The 14279-nt window shown below is 43.6% G+C and overlaps 1 protein-coding gene across 2 annotated transcripts in view; it reads left to right on the plus strand.

Moving 5' to 3' along the window:
* Positions 1–14279, plus strand: part of sgsm2 (small G protein signaling modulator 2) — a 42392-nt gene that overhangs the window by 5378 nt on the left and 22735 nt on the right. For both annotated transcript variants that reach the window (XM_062473140.1, XM_062473141.1), the window contains exon 2: positions 999–1074. In XM_062473140.1, coding sequence (XP_062329124.1) covers positions 999–1074 — 76 coding nt within the window. The remainder of the gene's footprint in view (positions 1–998; positions 1075–14279) is intronic.

Consider the following 14279-nt stretch of genomic DNA (forward strand, 5'->3'; position numbering starts at 1 on the left):
GCAGATTTCTAGTGCATGAAGGCACACTACCAAATCCAAATCACTTTTAATGCTTGTGCATTGCGCAATGTCGGTTTATAGTGCTGTCTAGCCTGATGATGCTCACCTTCATCCAATACCTGATCTGCAGGGGCAATTATGGTTGAAGCCTTACTTTGGCCCCTTTCAAAGGAAATGACAGCTGATGCATTTCTAGAAGCATCTATAAAATGACAAAGTGAACAGCTGCCACCATTACTTGATTGAATTACTAATCTATGACGATTAGATTGGCCTGGGAAAAACAAAGTGCTTGCACCACCAAAACCCTTTTTTATCACCTGCATGTTTCGTTCAAGATTCACATCTTGTCACTTGATGATTTGGTGAAAAATTCTGCCTGGTGATAATGTTGTCATCAAGAAATGTCAAGGTGGTCTCAACAATGGTTAGTTACCAGTCTGAGCCAGTTTCCTATCTGGTGATGAATTCAAGCTGTATAGCCATGTTACATTTGAAACCATAACCTCTCTATGCCTAGCTGAGCACATAGAGGTTGGAGAGAGTACCCCCAACGGAACACACATCCAATTGGTTCCTGTTTGTTCGTAGTCATGAACTCTCCTCACGTAATGGTTGAGAGCTGCTTTACTTCTCCACAGTGTTTCACTCCACAGAGCAATTCTTCTTATTTGCCAATGTCAGCCAGTGCTGGGATTAATTAAAGAGTTACTGATAATTTCAACGTGCGACAGACTACACAACTAGGAACATTGTCAGATTGCTAGAAGGGACTAATTTGTGTCTGTTGTGCAATGTTTACGACAGTGATAATCACTGAACAGTTGAAGCTGTGGGTTGCTGCTTTTTTAATAAGATGGTTGACAGTGGGATGATGGTTGAGGCTGGAGGTGATGGTAGAGGCAACTTGTGATTAGGATAATGATAATGATGATTCTAATTATCGATGGTGTAGATGTAGAGGTTGATCCTAACCCTTCAGTGTCTTTCCTGTGCAGGTGAAACAAATGATGGAGGAAGCCGTGACCAAGAAGTTTGTACATGAGGACAGCAGCCACATCATCGCCTTGTGCAGTGAGTACACAGTCCTGTGTTGTCTGTTCCTTGTGCTACTGAACACACACACACGCACACTCCTTAGCAGGTGATTTAAGACTCAGCCTGACTGAAGGACACCACTTGACGTCATGGTGCTGCTGACTGTGCCAGCGAATCAATGGAAAGTTAATAATCACAACAGAGTCAATGGATACCAATTCTATAGGCTCCCTTTACAAATCCAGTTTCTCTAAGGCCTAGCCGAGAACACACTCTTTTGGATGTGCGTGTGCATGTGCGTGTGAGAGGCCAACCCCCACTGTGCTGTGTTTTCTGGAAGGCTGCCAGGGAAGAGGGGGATGACATTTCCGTCCAGAATAGGGGTGCGTTAGCGGTCGAGCGGTGAGCTGGCAGTGTGTGTGACTCACACCTTGACTACTGCATGCTCCTGCCTCACTGATGTAGTACCAGAGAAGGCCACACTAAGTTTGTCCCTGGTCTGAGGACTGACCAATAATAACAGAACCCAATGTTTGGCCCTGGAAGGCAACTCAGTGGCCTTTTAAACTGATCGGATGTTGTGAGGACGAGGGAAAAGGACACAGTGAATATAGGGTCAAATAACACGGTACAGGGAATGTGGGGACAGGGAATGTGGGAACAGGGAATGTGGGAACAGGGAATGTGGGAACAGGGAATGTGGGAACAGGGAATGTGGGGACAGGGAATGTGGGGACAGGGAATGTGGGGACAGGGAATGTGGGGACAGATATGAGGACAGGGCATATTAGTACTGTTTTATCATTACTGGTATGGCATTGCAATGGACAGGTGAAAATGCCGCGAAACCTTCCATACCAACAGAACAGACCTGGACATCACAGGAGACTGACATGTCCAGAAGAGACTGTCGTAAGGGCACAGACCTCCCAGCCATCCCATCCATCAAAGTCTACGCAATAGGTGTCTAACTCTAGTGTAGCCCGGTCTGCATCAATCTCATCAGTCAAGCGTACATCACTGATCTTGGAACAATGCCTTCTGGAAATTAAACTGTCTGTCTGAACTGTAATTATAGTCACTCAATACCAGGGCCTCTGAAGCCTTTAACCCTTGTGTTATCTTCGGGTCATTCTGACCCATCAGTCATTGTGACCCACCGTCGTATTGCGACAAATTTACCGCATACAAAGACAAAGTGAAGCATTTTCTTTTAACAGCTAGGCTGTCTCAGACCCCCCACATTGCGATGGTTAAAAGAAAATTATTTTAATTTGTTTTTGTATTGGGTAAAATTGGGTAAACACAACGATGGTTCGTTATGAACCTTTGGGTCATGTGACCCGAAGGCAGCACGAGGGTTAACCTTTTAGTGCTGGCCCTCTCACATTCACTCACTGACTAACTCACTCAAACCAGTGGGACCGGCTGGAGAAGAAACACAGCTATTCCACTCCCAGGGTGCCTTGGCCTTGCACCTCACTCCAGCTCAGGTGGGTTTCTCCACCCACAGTGTCCTTTGGTCTTGCTGTCTGATGCTCCCAAAGCTAATTCATACGCCGCTCTCCCTCACCTCAGGTGTACCAGTTAAACACTGCTTCACTTCAGCCGGTTCACTTCTTCTCTTCCAATGTGTTTGTCTAAGGAAGCGAGGAAGTAGACTCCAGCTCTAAGAAGGAAGAGTGTTCAAATCGATTTGGAGAAGGCCTAGTGAGATTTGAATAATGGTTCTGCTAGTTCTGTTAATCCTAATCATGCTAATGCTAGTTAGGCTCCATCTCTGTGGTGTTGCTTCGAGAGGCCCAATAAGAAATTATTGTTGAAGTTATAGAATCGATTTTCCTTCCTATATGGAAGAAACTACGAGCAATTCAGGCCGGGGCCAAATCCGGACCCTGTAAATATGTCGGTGGATGAATTTATAAATCTATTGAAAGTCATCTCCTTTGAGGATTCTAACTGGTTCACATTTATAGCCCGGGCTGATGAGTCATTGAACAAGGCAAGGCAGCAGGAAGTTGGATTTCACGTGATCACCCCAGGAATAAAATTGACGTGTAGATTCGAACTGTGTGTGAGTTTGTGTGTGTGTGTGTGTTTTCCTCCTGCCTCCTCAGCTCAGTGCCATTCTTACACTCCACACATCCCCTGCTGCCCTGCCAGCACTTCCACTGAGGTTTGTTGTCTCTTACAGCTTGGGGTGTGTATGCTTACACTCAATATGGTGTGTGTGTGTGTGCCCGTGTGTGCCCAAAACACCCGTGAGACAGAGCTTGTCAGAGTCTGGCCATCAAAGACATGTTCCTAGCACAACGACAAGCTCCATAATGCCAATTGAAAAGCTTTTGGTTTGATAAGCATGCAGTATATCATGCAAGATTGCTGTTCCCGCACGACTTACCATGTCTGATGTGCTGAGACGTTTAATCTGTTGTGTAGAGTGGGTACTTCTAAAATAATGTCCAAGCTGAAATGCTACCAGAGCTGATATAACCCATCTGCTTCTGGTTACACCATTGATGGGCTAGGATGCAGGTCTGGAGGAGACACCACGCTTTGGAATTAAGGTCCTGAATAGAGTATGTCTGTGTTCCGTGTTCTGCACGTGTCATATACCTCACTCCCCTCCTGCAGCTCTCCACCAGCTTGAATGGCTTCTTTGCTGGGAAAGGTGAAAGGTCAGGTGCTAATGATTGCAGTGATGTGAAGGTGGCGGTGAGTCATGGTGTGGCCAGTGGCCACTCTTCATCACCACTCACTCCCCTGCAGGCATCTCCCCTAATGTCTGCTAATTGTGGAACATTCGCAACCGAAGGCTGACTTAATTCTCTTGTTGCGTTAGCGGAGAGCTGGCAGAGAGATGGAGGGAGGCGAACAGGAAGGGTGGGGCGTGTCTTATTTTGGATTACGAATGGGACTGCTTAATTAACACTTATGCATTCATCCCCCTTCCTCAGACAGAGACGGAGAGATGGAGAGAGATGGTTGAAAAAGAGGATGAGCCTGAGGGAAAAGAGAGAGGCAGGAAGTGATGAACAGGGAGAGTGGGAGAAAGAAGAGAGAGGCAGAGGGATGAAGACGAGTTAGTACGGGAGAAAAATAACATGGCTAGAACTCTTGGTGTGGGAAGAGACAGAAGCTCCATCTTTCTATACTGAGCTATGCAGAGTAGAGATGGGTTTGTCTGTTTAGATAGGTAATTCAAGGTAAAAATGTACAAATACATCATTAATAACAATAACAATTCAGGTATTGGAGTTCGACTTAACTTTTCTAAATATAAACATAAACATTCTTCCATCCATACACACACAGCCTACACTGTTTGTACCCACCCCAGGTTTGGCCCATCCACACATGCACCACTGTACAGAGCTTGATGATTTGTGGTTTTGTGACATGCATCCCATACATTTCTGTAAAGACACATACATACTGGACATACGCAAGGACACAGAATAAACAATACAGTACCGAGTTCATCTTGTGTCTGTGGGTGGAGATAGAGTAGGCTGTTGTGGTGTAATCATTATGTCCTGTATGCAGATTGGTGTAGGAGTACGGGCACAGTGAGTGGATACAGTCCACCAAAGAGTACATAACACTGTTTCAGCATGAACAACACTGGCCAAGTCAGGGCTGTAACTGACCCTGTCATACTGTCTTTGATCAAGTTGTCTGTCTGCGTGGGAGTGATAAGGGTTTACTTGTGTATAGACTGTGTTCAGTTATGTGCAGAAATAGATGAGTGCCTTCTTACGTACATGGTTGACTGAATGTGCGAGTTTGTTAGGAGAGTTTCTATGTGTGACTGTAGGGTGAGAAAATCTGTATTTGTTTAATAGTGTGTGGGAGAAAGGGTGTGGACGAGTGAGGCGGAGGCATGGTGTGATCTGAAGGGAATGCACAGGGGGCTCTCAGGAAGCCACACACAAGATACACAAGAGTGCATCGTAGTGTTTGATGTCTTACTGTTAAATACCAATCATCACCAGTACCTAAAAAGGAACATTGAAACAATAGATGTCTTACCTAAATTCATGGATTTTGTTTTCTGGTAGAATAAATGGAAATAATGACAGAATGAGTTTAATCTTGAATGCACTAGTTTTGTTTATCCTGAGCAACATCACAGTTTGGAATTGTGTGTGTGTGTGTGTGTGGGGGTGGGGGGGAGGTCGGGTGAGGCATGTGTCCTTGACCTCCTCCCCTGGTCTAGCCGGTCCAGGAACACACTGTACCGGCTCCTCTCTGACGTTGGCACATTAGTCAGAGTAGAGCAGAAAATGACCACTGGTGTGTACACACACACACACACACACACACTATGTGGAGGCACTGAGGCAGTTTATTTGATAATTTTGCAGCTGAGTGACATCTGTGTGTAATATGTCTTCATGTGTAGTTTGTGCAGCATTGTGTATCAGTCATTGTTGAAGGTCAGGTGACCTGTAGCTTCCCTTCTCTTGCAAGATTATGAAAATCAAGCAGCTAATGCAAGGGGTTCCTTTATACATCTATAATGTGATGCACAAGAGGCAGCAGTATTTCTGAAACCATTTCAAAGGCTGTTTGTGAACTTACCTCTTAGCAATAGTAGCATTTCAGTCCTAGTTAAATAACTAACAAAAGCATCTGATTTAAATGCGGCCATTCCAGTGACACTTTACCAGAATGTCTACTGTGTTTACAGCAGTACCTCATCTCCTGAAATGTTAGCAATACTCTGTATTACATTTATGTCATGACAAATCTGTCGACGTGCGATATCAACATTTCCAAAACACTCTGCACCGTGGGAGATCTCTTTGGGTCAGCCAACATTGGGCTTCCCAGGCCCACAAATGCATCAGTGTTAAAATTGCATCCTCGTGACTCATTACCGCATTATTCCAAAGTGAGGCGCCTACCACCGCATGTGTGGGCGTTTTAGGGGGAGGGGGGGCGTGGGGGGAGGGTGGCGGAGGGTGTGTGTGTGAGAGGGGGTGGTGGGTGCAATTACCATTTCAGAATTATTATACAGCACTGGGAAGAGATAAATAAAATGTAAAAAAAGAAATACTGTTCTGAACTGCAATGGGAGTTTGAGGCTGTACTTGTTTAATTTTTTTTTCTCATCTGAATGAGTAATATAAATAATTAAGCCAAATCTCATGGGTACTGTGTATGTTTGTTTAATAGCCTATATGTTCGTATCAGCAAAAATGAGTGGAGATAGAAGCCTCTTGATGGTGGCAGGGTTCTCTTTTGTTAGGATCTCTAATAGATTGCCTTCTAGCTGTTGCAGTATCTTATCTGTATGGCCAACTATAGTGAACTACAGTCAGCCTGTCCAGGATTCAAAGATCCGGTAGTTGTCCGCATCATATTGTTCCATAAGGCCTACATCACATCCTGTTTCCTCTTTTAGATTCCTCAAGTCTTCTAATTGATGTCAGGGTTACTCATGTTGTTCCCTTTGCAGTATTGGTTTAAGAGTTGTGTATTATGATATTAGACCATAAGTCTAATGGTCAGGTATAATGGTAAGAGCTGACCCAGTCTCAGTAACTAACCAGTGACTTTTTTCTTAGTTGTAACTGCATCACCACCTGTAGCCTCTCACCTGTTATATTGATTAATCAACTCTACCAACTGCCCTTCATGGACTCTTCCATGTTGCTTCCATGCCCATTCTCCAGAGCTGTCCTAAAGTAAAAAGAGCTACTCTATTTATATTGTGAAGTGATCATTTGTACTTATTTGTGGGTTTGAGAGCATAGTTTGAGGCCACGCCAGTTAACTAAAGCAGTAAATGTAACACTTTAATGGTTTTGTCTCCTTATAGTGATTTCCAGTTTCATTGCATAATATCCTTCATCTTTTCCTTAACAAGCCCAATTATTTGAAACTCATGCTATTTCATCATACTGTTACCTTTAATTCATGCTTAAAGTTCAGATAGCTTTAAAGTTAATTTTCTTGCCATTTATAGGTCTGTATAAGTCTGTTTTATCAAAGGATACAGCCTACCGAGGTTTAGGTGCCTGTGCTACTTCCATTGGGTGACTGTCATTACATGGTCATGAGTTTCCTAATGAGGCCATTAGCAGTGCCAGACCTTACACTTATGTCTGCAAACCAACCATCTTCTGCCTGTTTCTCTGCTAGGATCTTTTGCAATTAGCTACTACTCACAAATGGATGTGGCTTCAGTGTGAATGCATGTGCTGGCGTGTGTGCTTGATTGCATGCATGTGTGCAATAAACAATGTCTATTTACAGAATAGTCTGCAGCCATTCAGCTCCTCGTGAGTGTTTAGTCTTAAACCATTTTGATACAGTATATGACGAGCTGGATTCCGAACTAGTGCATACTGTACATCCATCCTAGTTCGCTGTGTGTTTGCATTCAGTACATGTGATTGTGTACGTGTTTGAAATACTCTGTTGTGTTGAGGTCTTTTTCACATTGACAACACTAATTACCTACCCAACCATTCTTGGAGGACAACATTCATCCAATTTACTTCCTTCCTTTATCTCCTTGTTATTTCAAATTGTCTCTGTAAGCGTCTGTGAAACCCTTTCATGACATTGCATGAAAAAAGTTCACAAATTTATATTGCAGTAGATTAAATGTGTTTGTCTTGTGTTTCTGTATGCAGACACGTGTGTGTTATCATTTTAGAACAGAGAGGCAGCTGTTGGGAATTATTTCTAGGAATGGTTTAGGAGGACAAACCTTTCTATAATGCAGACTAATCGATCCGCTACATGCACTGCATTTAAATGGGAAGATTTTGCTCCAGCATTATGATGGGAGCCGCCATACTAGGTAATGTAATCCCATTGTAAAACATGCAGAAAGATTTTGGATTGTGGATTAGTGTGAATTAAAGGTATGGGGGTATTAAAGTCTGATTTGTCACACTATCGAACAGTTAGGGTTACTACCAGTTAGGGTTAGACTGTGGAAAAAGCTGACCTTGTTGTGATGTCATCCACCTGGATACACCTGTCCAATGTGTTCATGCTCGTGGAGACAGGGACAGGTCATTTAGTGACGAGATCTTGACATCACTAGAGACCAGGGAGATGCGATCTGGATCAGCACGCCTCACATACACACTAGTGGCACTAGTGCAGCTTAATTGCGAGAGCTGGAAGTCACCGGAGGCCGATAAAAAGCTTCAGGTATTCCACTGATTATATCTGGTCTCCATGACAACCTGGCTCTCCTCACATGGATGTGTTCACTTAGTGGAAGACAATAACATACTCTGCAGTGAACACATACACACATACTGTCCACACATGCATGTGCTATAGCCATATATGCACTCGCACTAAAAACAAGCCAGGGGTTCGTTCAGACACACCACTGTGCATTACACACACGCACATTTAGATCCCCTGTATGGGAAAAGAATGTGTGTTTCTGTATATGATGTGTATCAGACTACAATGTGTATTAGACACTTTGCATTCAGAAATGCGCACACACACACTACATCCTTACATAACTGCAATCTCCTCTATGTAGGTGGTCTCATTTGATATTTATTTTATTAGACATATTGTTGTATTGCTGGCCTCAGCTGGCAGTGTGTGTGTGTGGGTGTGTGTGTGTGAGAGGGAGGGAAGGAGGGAGCAAGAGAGAAAGGGGGGGGCGTTTGTTTCTGTTGTGCCTGGCTGGCAGACACGCCCTCGGGCAGGGTAAGCTATGTTGGTGCAATACTATTATGGTTTCAGCATTGTAGGGCAATTCTATACATAAATAATAATATTTGATATATATGCTAGCGTTGGTAAGCATGGGCCATGCAGCAGAATATTATAGGTACCATGGCCGCCACTCACAACATATTGAGATTCACACATATGACATAAGTGTTGCCCTGCTTGTTTTGTGAGTAGTTGAAGTGTATTTATTAGGATAAGACCCTTGAGATGAATCATCAAATTTTCGAGGAGGTCCTATGAGATTGTTTCACATTGATTTCACATTCTGAAGTGTTGCTTTGACAACTTGCCACAAGTAGACAGGCTAGCACTTAGCGGGGTTTCACATTTGCTGTAATGTAAACATTAACTTTAGCATTTCTGCTCTTGCTGGATGATAGAAAACCCACAGTTGGCGTCTATTTGGGCTAGCTTGTAGCTCTTAGTCTGCTTAATGGATATGGCAGGTGACATTTTCAAACTTCTTGCATACCTGGTGTGGCTTGACCACCCACGTCGTCTGACATGTTTTTTTTAATTCACAGTCAGTCAGCTGTGCCTTCCCCCCTTTATTATGCTGCCATGTTCCATCTACCTCTCCAACTCGTATCACCCTTTCTCATCTGTCTGTCAGTCAGTGTCAGTATTTTTGTCTCTGTGACAGACTCTTTTTTTTCTAACTCAGTAGTCGGCTGAATGTCAACTGTGTTGAGCTACACAAGCACTTAGTAGGGTGTACTGCCCGAAAGAAAAATACATTCTCGGCATGGAAATCGAAATCTGGTAGAAACGTTAGTACTTCTGGTTCCGATGCTGCAGTCGGTTGTCAGCAATGAAAGTGCCCGTTTGTTGCCAGCAGAGCCATGCAGCGAGGGCCCTGTAGAGACTCTAAATGGCTCTGGATGCCAGTGTTTGCAGAGACAGTGCGACCCTGACTTCGTCTCGCGTTACAGAAAATGGATGGTTTGCTTGGGAGACGGCAGATGTGCTCATTATGTTTGGAGTGGAGCACTAATCATGGTGATTGTCACACAGAGTTTACGCTGATTGAGCTTTGAGCTGCGGGGAGGCGTCTGTTTGTGTGTGTGTGTGTGTGTCTGTACGTGTGTGTGAGAGAGAATTTCCAGTGGTCGGAAAAGAGAGTGTTGGGAAGGATTTCAAAATGTAGACAGAGTTGTGAAAGAGAGATGAAGGTGGCCTTCAGTTTTCAGGGCCCCTCTTTTTCATGGCCCCTTGGTGTCTTCACAACTACCTGTCTCATCTCTACAGGTTGAGGACAAGGTGTTTCATTACACAATGAGCCGATAAATACAAACTACAATTATCCAAACACCATAGCAAACTGTATTGCACCCTCTTAAATGTCTGTGCCATTTGTTGATTCTATAATTAAAGTCCTGTATACGATGAAGAAAGACATCAGGCCGTAATAGTATTTTTTTTTTCATCAAAAATTATAAAAACTGAAAGAATGTCATTCAAGCATAAATAACCAGAAACAAAATACTTTTTATATACACTGTGGCCACTGAGCGTAAGCATGGTGAGCTGCTCAACCACTGAGTGTAACCATGGTGAGCTGCACAACCACTGAGTGTAACCATGGTGAGCTGCACAACCACTGAGCGTAACCATGGTGAGCTGCACAATCACTGAGCGTAACCATGGTGAGCTGCACAACCACTGAGTGTAAAAATGGTGAGTTGCACAACCACTGAGCGTAACCATGGTGAGCTGCACAACCATTGAACGTAACCATGGTGAGCTGCACAACCACTGAGTGTAACCATGGTGAGCTGCACAACCACTGAGCGTATCCATGGTGAGCTGCACAACCACTGAGCGGAACCATGGTGAGCTGCACAACCACTGAGCGGAACCATGGTGAGCTGCACAACCACTGAGTGTAACCATGGGAAGCTGCACAACCACTGAGTGTAACCATGGTGAGCTGCATAACCAGTGAGCGTAACCATGGTGAGCTGCACAACCCATGAGTGTAACCATGGTGAGCTGCACACAGCTGAGACATTGACATGCACATCAGAGGCAGGTCCAAGCACGTCAAGTGTGTTTATTACAAAATTATGTGGATCCAACCATCCATCATGGAGTTTGAGTGGATCATAGCCAGTCACCAATTGGTTTACTCGAATCGTCACCTCTTTGATTGTTGTGTGTGACACCTAAAGCTGAGGCACTGACAACCATACATAAGTTTGACTGGATTTCCTCTGAACGCCCTGCAAGAGATTCAGACAAAAATCATTAGGATAAGGAGCTAAAATAGTTCCCGGAAATCTGTTTTAGTTGTCTTCAGTTGGAGCTTTGACTGAGAGAGAGCGAGGTGTGTGGGGAAAGATCGGAAGGTGGAGCAAAGAGAAGAGAGGTGAGGTGAGGACAGCCAGAGAAGAATCATGACGGGTCATTCCCAAGGATTCTGCCCACCTTTCAGCTCTCATTAGCATTTACTCTGCAATAGACACTCTTTGAGTCCCTAGAGGGGGAACACACCATCACAAAAATCCGCCCACGCTCATACGTACCGTTTGTCTCTCTCACGAACACTGACCCACACACACACACACAGTACACAAAATACACTACATGTTGCAGCTTTGGAATTTCTTGCAGCATATTTCATACGCTAATGCCTTTAAACCTGTCACTGAAGTGGGGAATCCACCATGGACCACTCACAGCATTATGATTAAGGCCCATAGTCAATCATTCTAACTGAGCAAAATCATGAGTTTATTACCTCTGCGATTGTATTATGTAAATCAGCATAGCCTTTTTTATGTTATGGTTAAGTGTTTGCACTGTAACACTCAATTGCTTTAGGCTAGACTGCATTTAAAATAGACATTTGGTGGAAAATCTGATAAAGCTATGACAGGGAGAGTAAACATGGCCATGCACTCATAAAGGTGTTTTTACCTGAATGATAAAAATGAATGAATCACCAATGACATTTCTGACTCTGGCTTAGAAACCAATCCACAGATGTATGTTTATGTGTTAGATAAACTCCTCACTGAGTGGACACAGGGAGGCCTAGCCATTGATTTCCGTTGAAACTGTCTGTTTCTGCCCCCCTGAAGAGCCACATCATGAGATGAGATAAAAATCTGCCTGCTCTTTGCTCCTCTGTTTTCTCCTTCCCCTTCACCTCTTCTTTCCCCATGTGATTGGGTAACTGATGGGCAGGTCAGGTGAATCAATATTTAATCACCTTGTGTGAACACCTGCCCTCAGAGGCCATGGGAACGAAGGAGAGAGAAGGGAGGGGATGAGGGAGGGAGGGATGGAAGGAGGGATAGAGAAAGGGCGATAGATAGAGAGGGCAATGAACCTACTGAGAAGGATGGCAAGGAACAAGACTTGGTGAGAGAGACATTGAGAGTTGGATGAAAAGAAAGAAAGACAAGGTGAGGGAAGCTGAGGGAGAGGGCCAGAGAAGGGAGGATGGAGAGTATAAGGAGATGGGATGGGCCATTTTTACTTGCTAGGTACTGTCCTTATGGAGATGCATGGATCAGCCACATATTTAGCATTTCTATGCTTAAATGCACACATTCCAAAGAAAACTTTAAAATCCTACAAGGAAGATCTGAAAAAGACCCTTTAAATCCATCATAACCTAGTATGTCGAATCATCTCCAAGGCAAAAGAATGTAACACACCAACTGCTTTGTTTCTGCCAAACAGCTCTGATTGTGCGATCAGGATAGTTAGTGTCTAGACTGGAGCACGCTGGTGCATAAAACAAACATGATTCAATCCACTTCAAAGACCACAGATCAATAAAACGGAGGCAAACACTGGCGTATTGAGACTACATTCATAATGTTCCTCATTAAAAGGGTAATGTAAAACACAACTAGTGCTGCGCACAGCTAATTACGTATGTAGATAAATAACTATTACAAATGTACTTTGTCGTAAACATTTCTGCCCCTGTGTGTCGTTTTGAGAACGTTTTAACTGTAAGGCTGGTTGGGAATTGTACAGGAGATTAAATCAATCTAATTTTGATTCTGCGAAAGCAAGACTTTTGAATAAAAGGTGTGTTGTATAAAAGAGAGAGAAAACCGGATTGAAAATAATGAGAATTAAGAGAAAATATTGAAAAAAGTGAGGCTGAATGTATTTAATTTTTTTTTCTTCAAAAACAAGGGTGGGAGTTGGTTGTGAAAGATAGGACGAGAATCCACGAGGTGATGTTATACAAACAGTTAAGCACACAATCCAGTGATGCAAGCTAAAAGCTTATGTACACACATCATTCATTGTCTGTGTGTGCATGCATGTAAGCTTTAGTGTTTGGTAGTCTTTTTCAAGGATGCATGTTTTGCTTGTGTGATTGTTTGTTTCCCAATTACACAGGGTATCATGTTGTCTCCAAAACCCCCTAGTGCTCTAAAGCTGTTCTGAAGACATCCATTAAAGCATGTGTGTGTGTACACTTAACATCAAGCCTATGCTGTTTAACGATGTAAAGATGGACTATTGAACAGACAAGCTAAGGCCATTGATGGCTCTGTTACAGGCCAATGATGCATGATTGGGATTGACCAAACAAGGAACAGGAACACCTTAGAGAGAGACAGAGAGAGAGAGAGAGCATGAGCATGAGCATGAGCATGAGAGAGAGAGAGAGAGAGAGAGAGAGAGAGAGAGAGAGAGAGAGAGAGAGAGAGAGAGAGAGAGAGAGAGAGAGAGAGAGAGAGAGAGAGAGAGAGAGAGAGAGAGAGCATGAGCATTAGAGAGAGAGAGAGAGAGAGAGAGAGAGAGAGAGAGAGAGAGAGAGAGAGAGAGAGAGAGAGAGAGAGAGAGAGAGGGGGGGGGGGGGAGAGGGGCTGTTGTCAACAGGAGCATGATGCAAAAGGCATCAGTCTCCGAAGGCTGTTTTCTTCCTAAATCTGTGAGCCACTTGTAAAGACCTTCCATCTTTCCTCTCACGCAACATAATTCAAGCTTCCGGAAACTCTCCTCCCCTCTTAAGTGTTTTCACATTTTAAATGGCATGAACTGGAAATTGCAAGTCCTTAATTGTCGGTTCCCATTGAAGTCCACATTTTAAACAGGATATGCCAAATGTAGTCTAAGTTCCTACTACAAATAACTAGCCCTGGCTCTAATGTAAGGTTCATTGTAACACAGTTCAACAGGATAATGTGGTGTGTATTATATTCTAATACATTCAAATGTAATTTTAGGTCCAGTGCGTTCTAGCGTCACCCACCTACTCACTTCATTAAGCCGCATTAAAGTGTACAGCAGCGATCACTCAAGGTCAATGGACCATTGCACATTGCTTTGCAGTGTTAGCTTCGGCAGGTACTGTAGCTTCCACTAGGCAGGGGAAGAGGAAACAGATCTGTGGGAAGGATTGTGTAAAGGTTAGCCTCATTCCTTCTTTGATTAGCGTCTTGCTCTGATCCGTGGGTTTAAATGTGAAAGTCAAGACGTAATCCCTTTTTTTGTCTTCTTGAGTGAGACTGAAGACTGTAAAGTACGTTATTGAAGTTGAA

The sequence above is a fragment of the Osmerus eperlanus genome, chromosome 11 (genome assembly GCF_963692335.1).
Source record: "Osmerus eperlanus chromosome 11, fOsmEpe2.1, whole genome shotgun sequence".
Taxonomy (NCBI): domain Eukaryota; kingdom Metazoa; phylum Chordata; class Actinopteri; order Osmeriformes; family Osmeridae; genus Osmerus; species Osmerus eperlanus.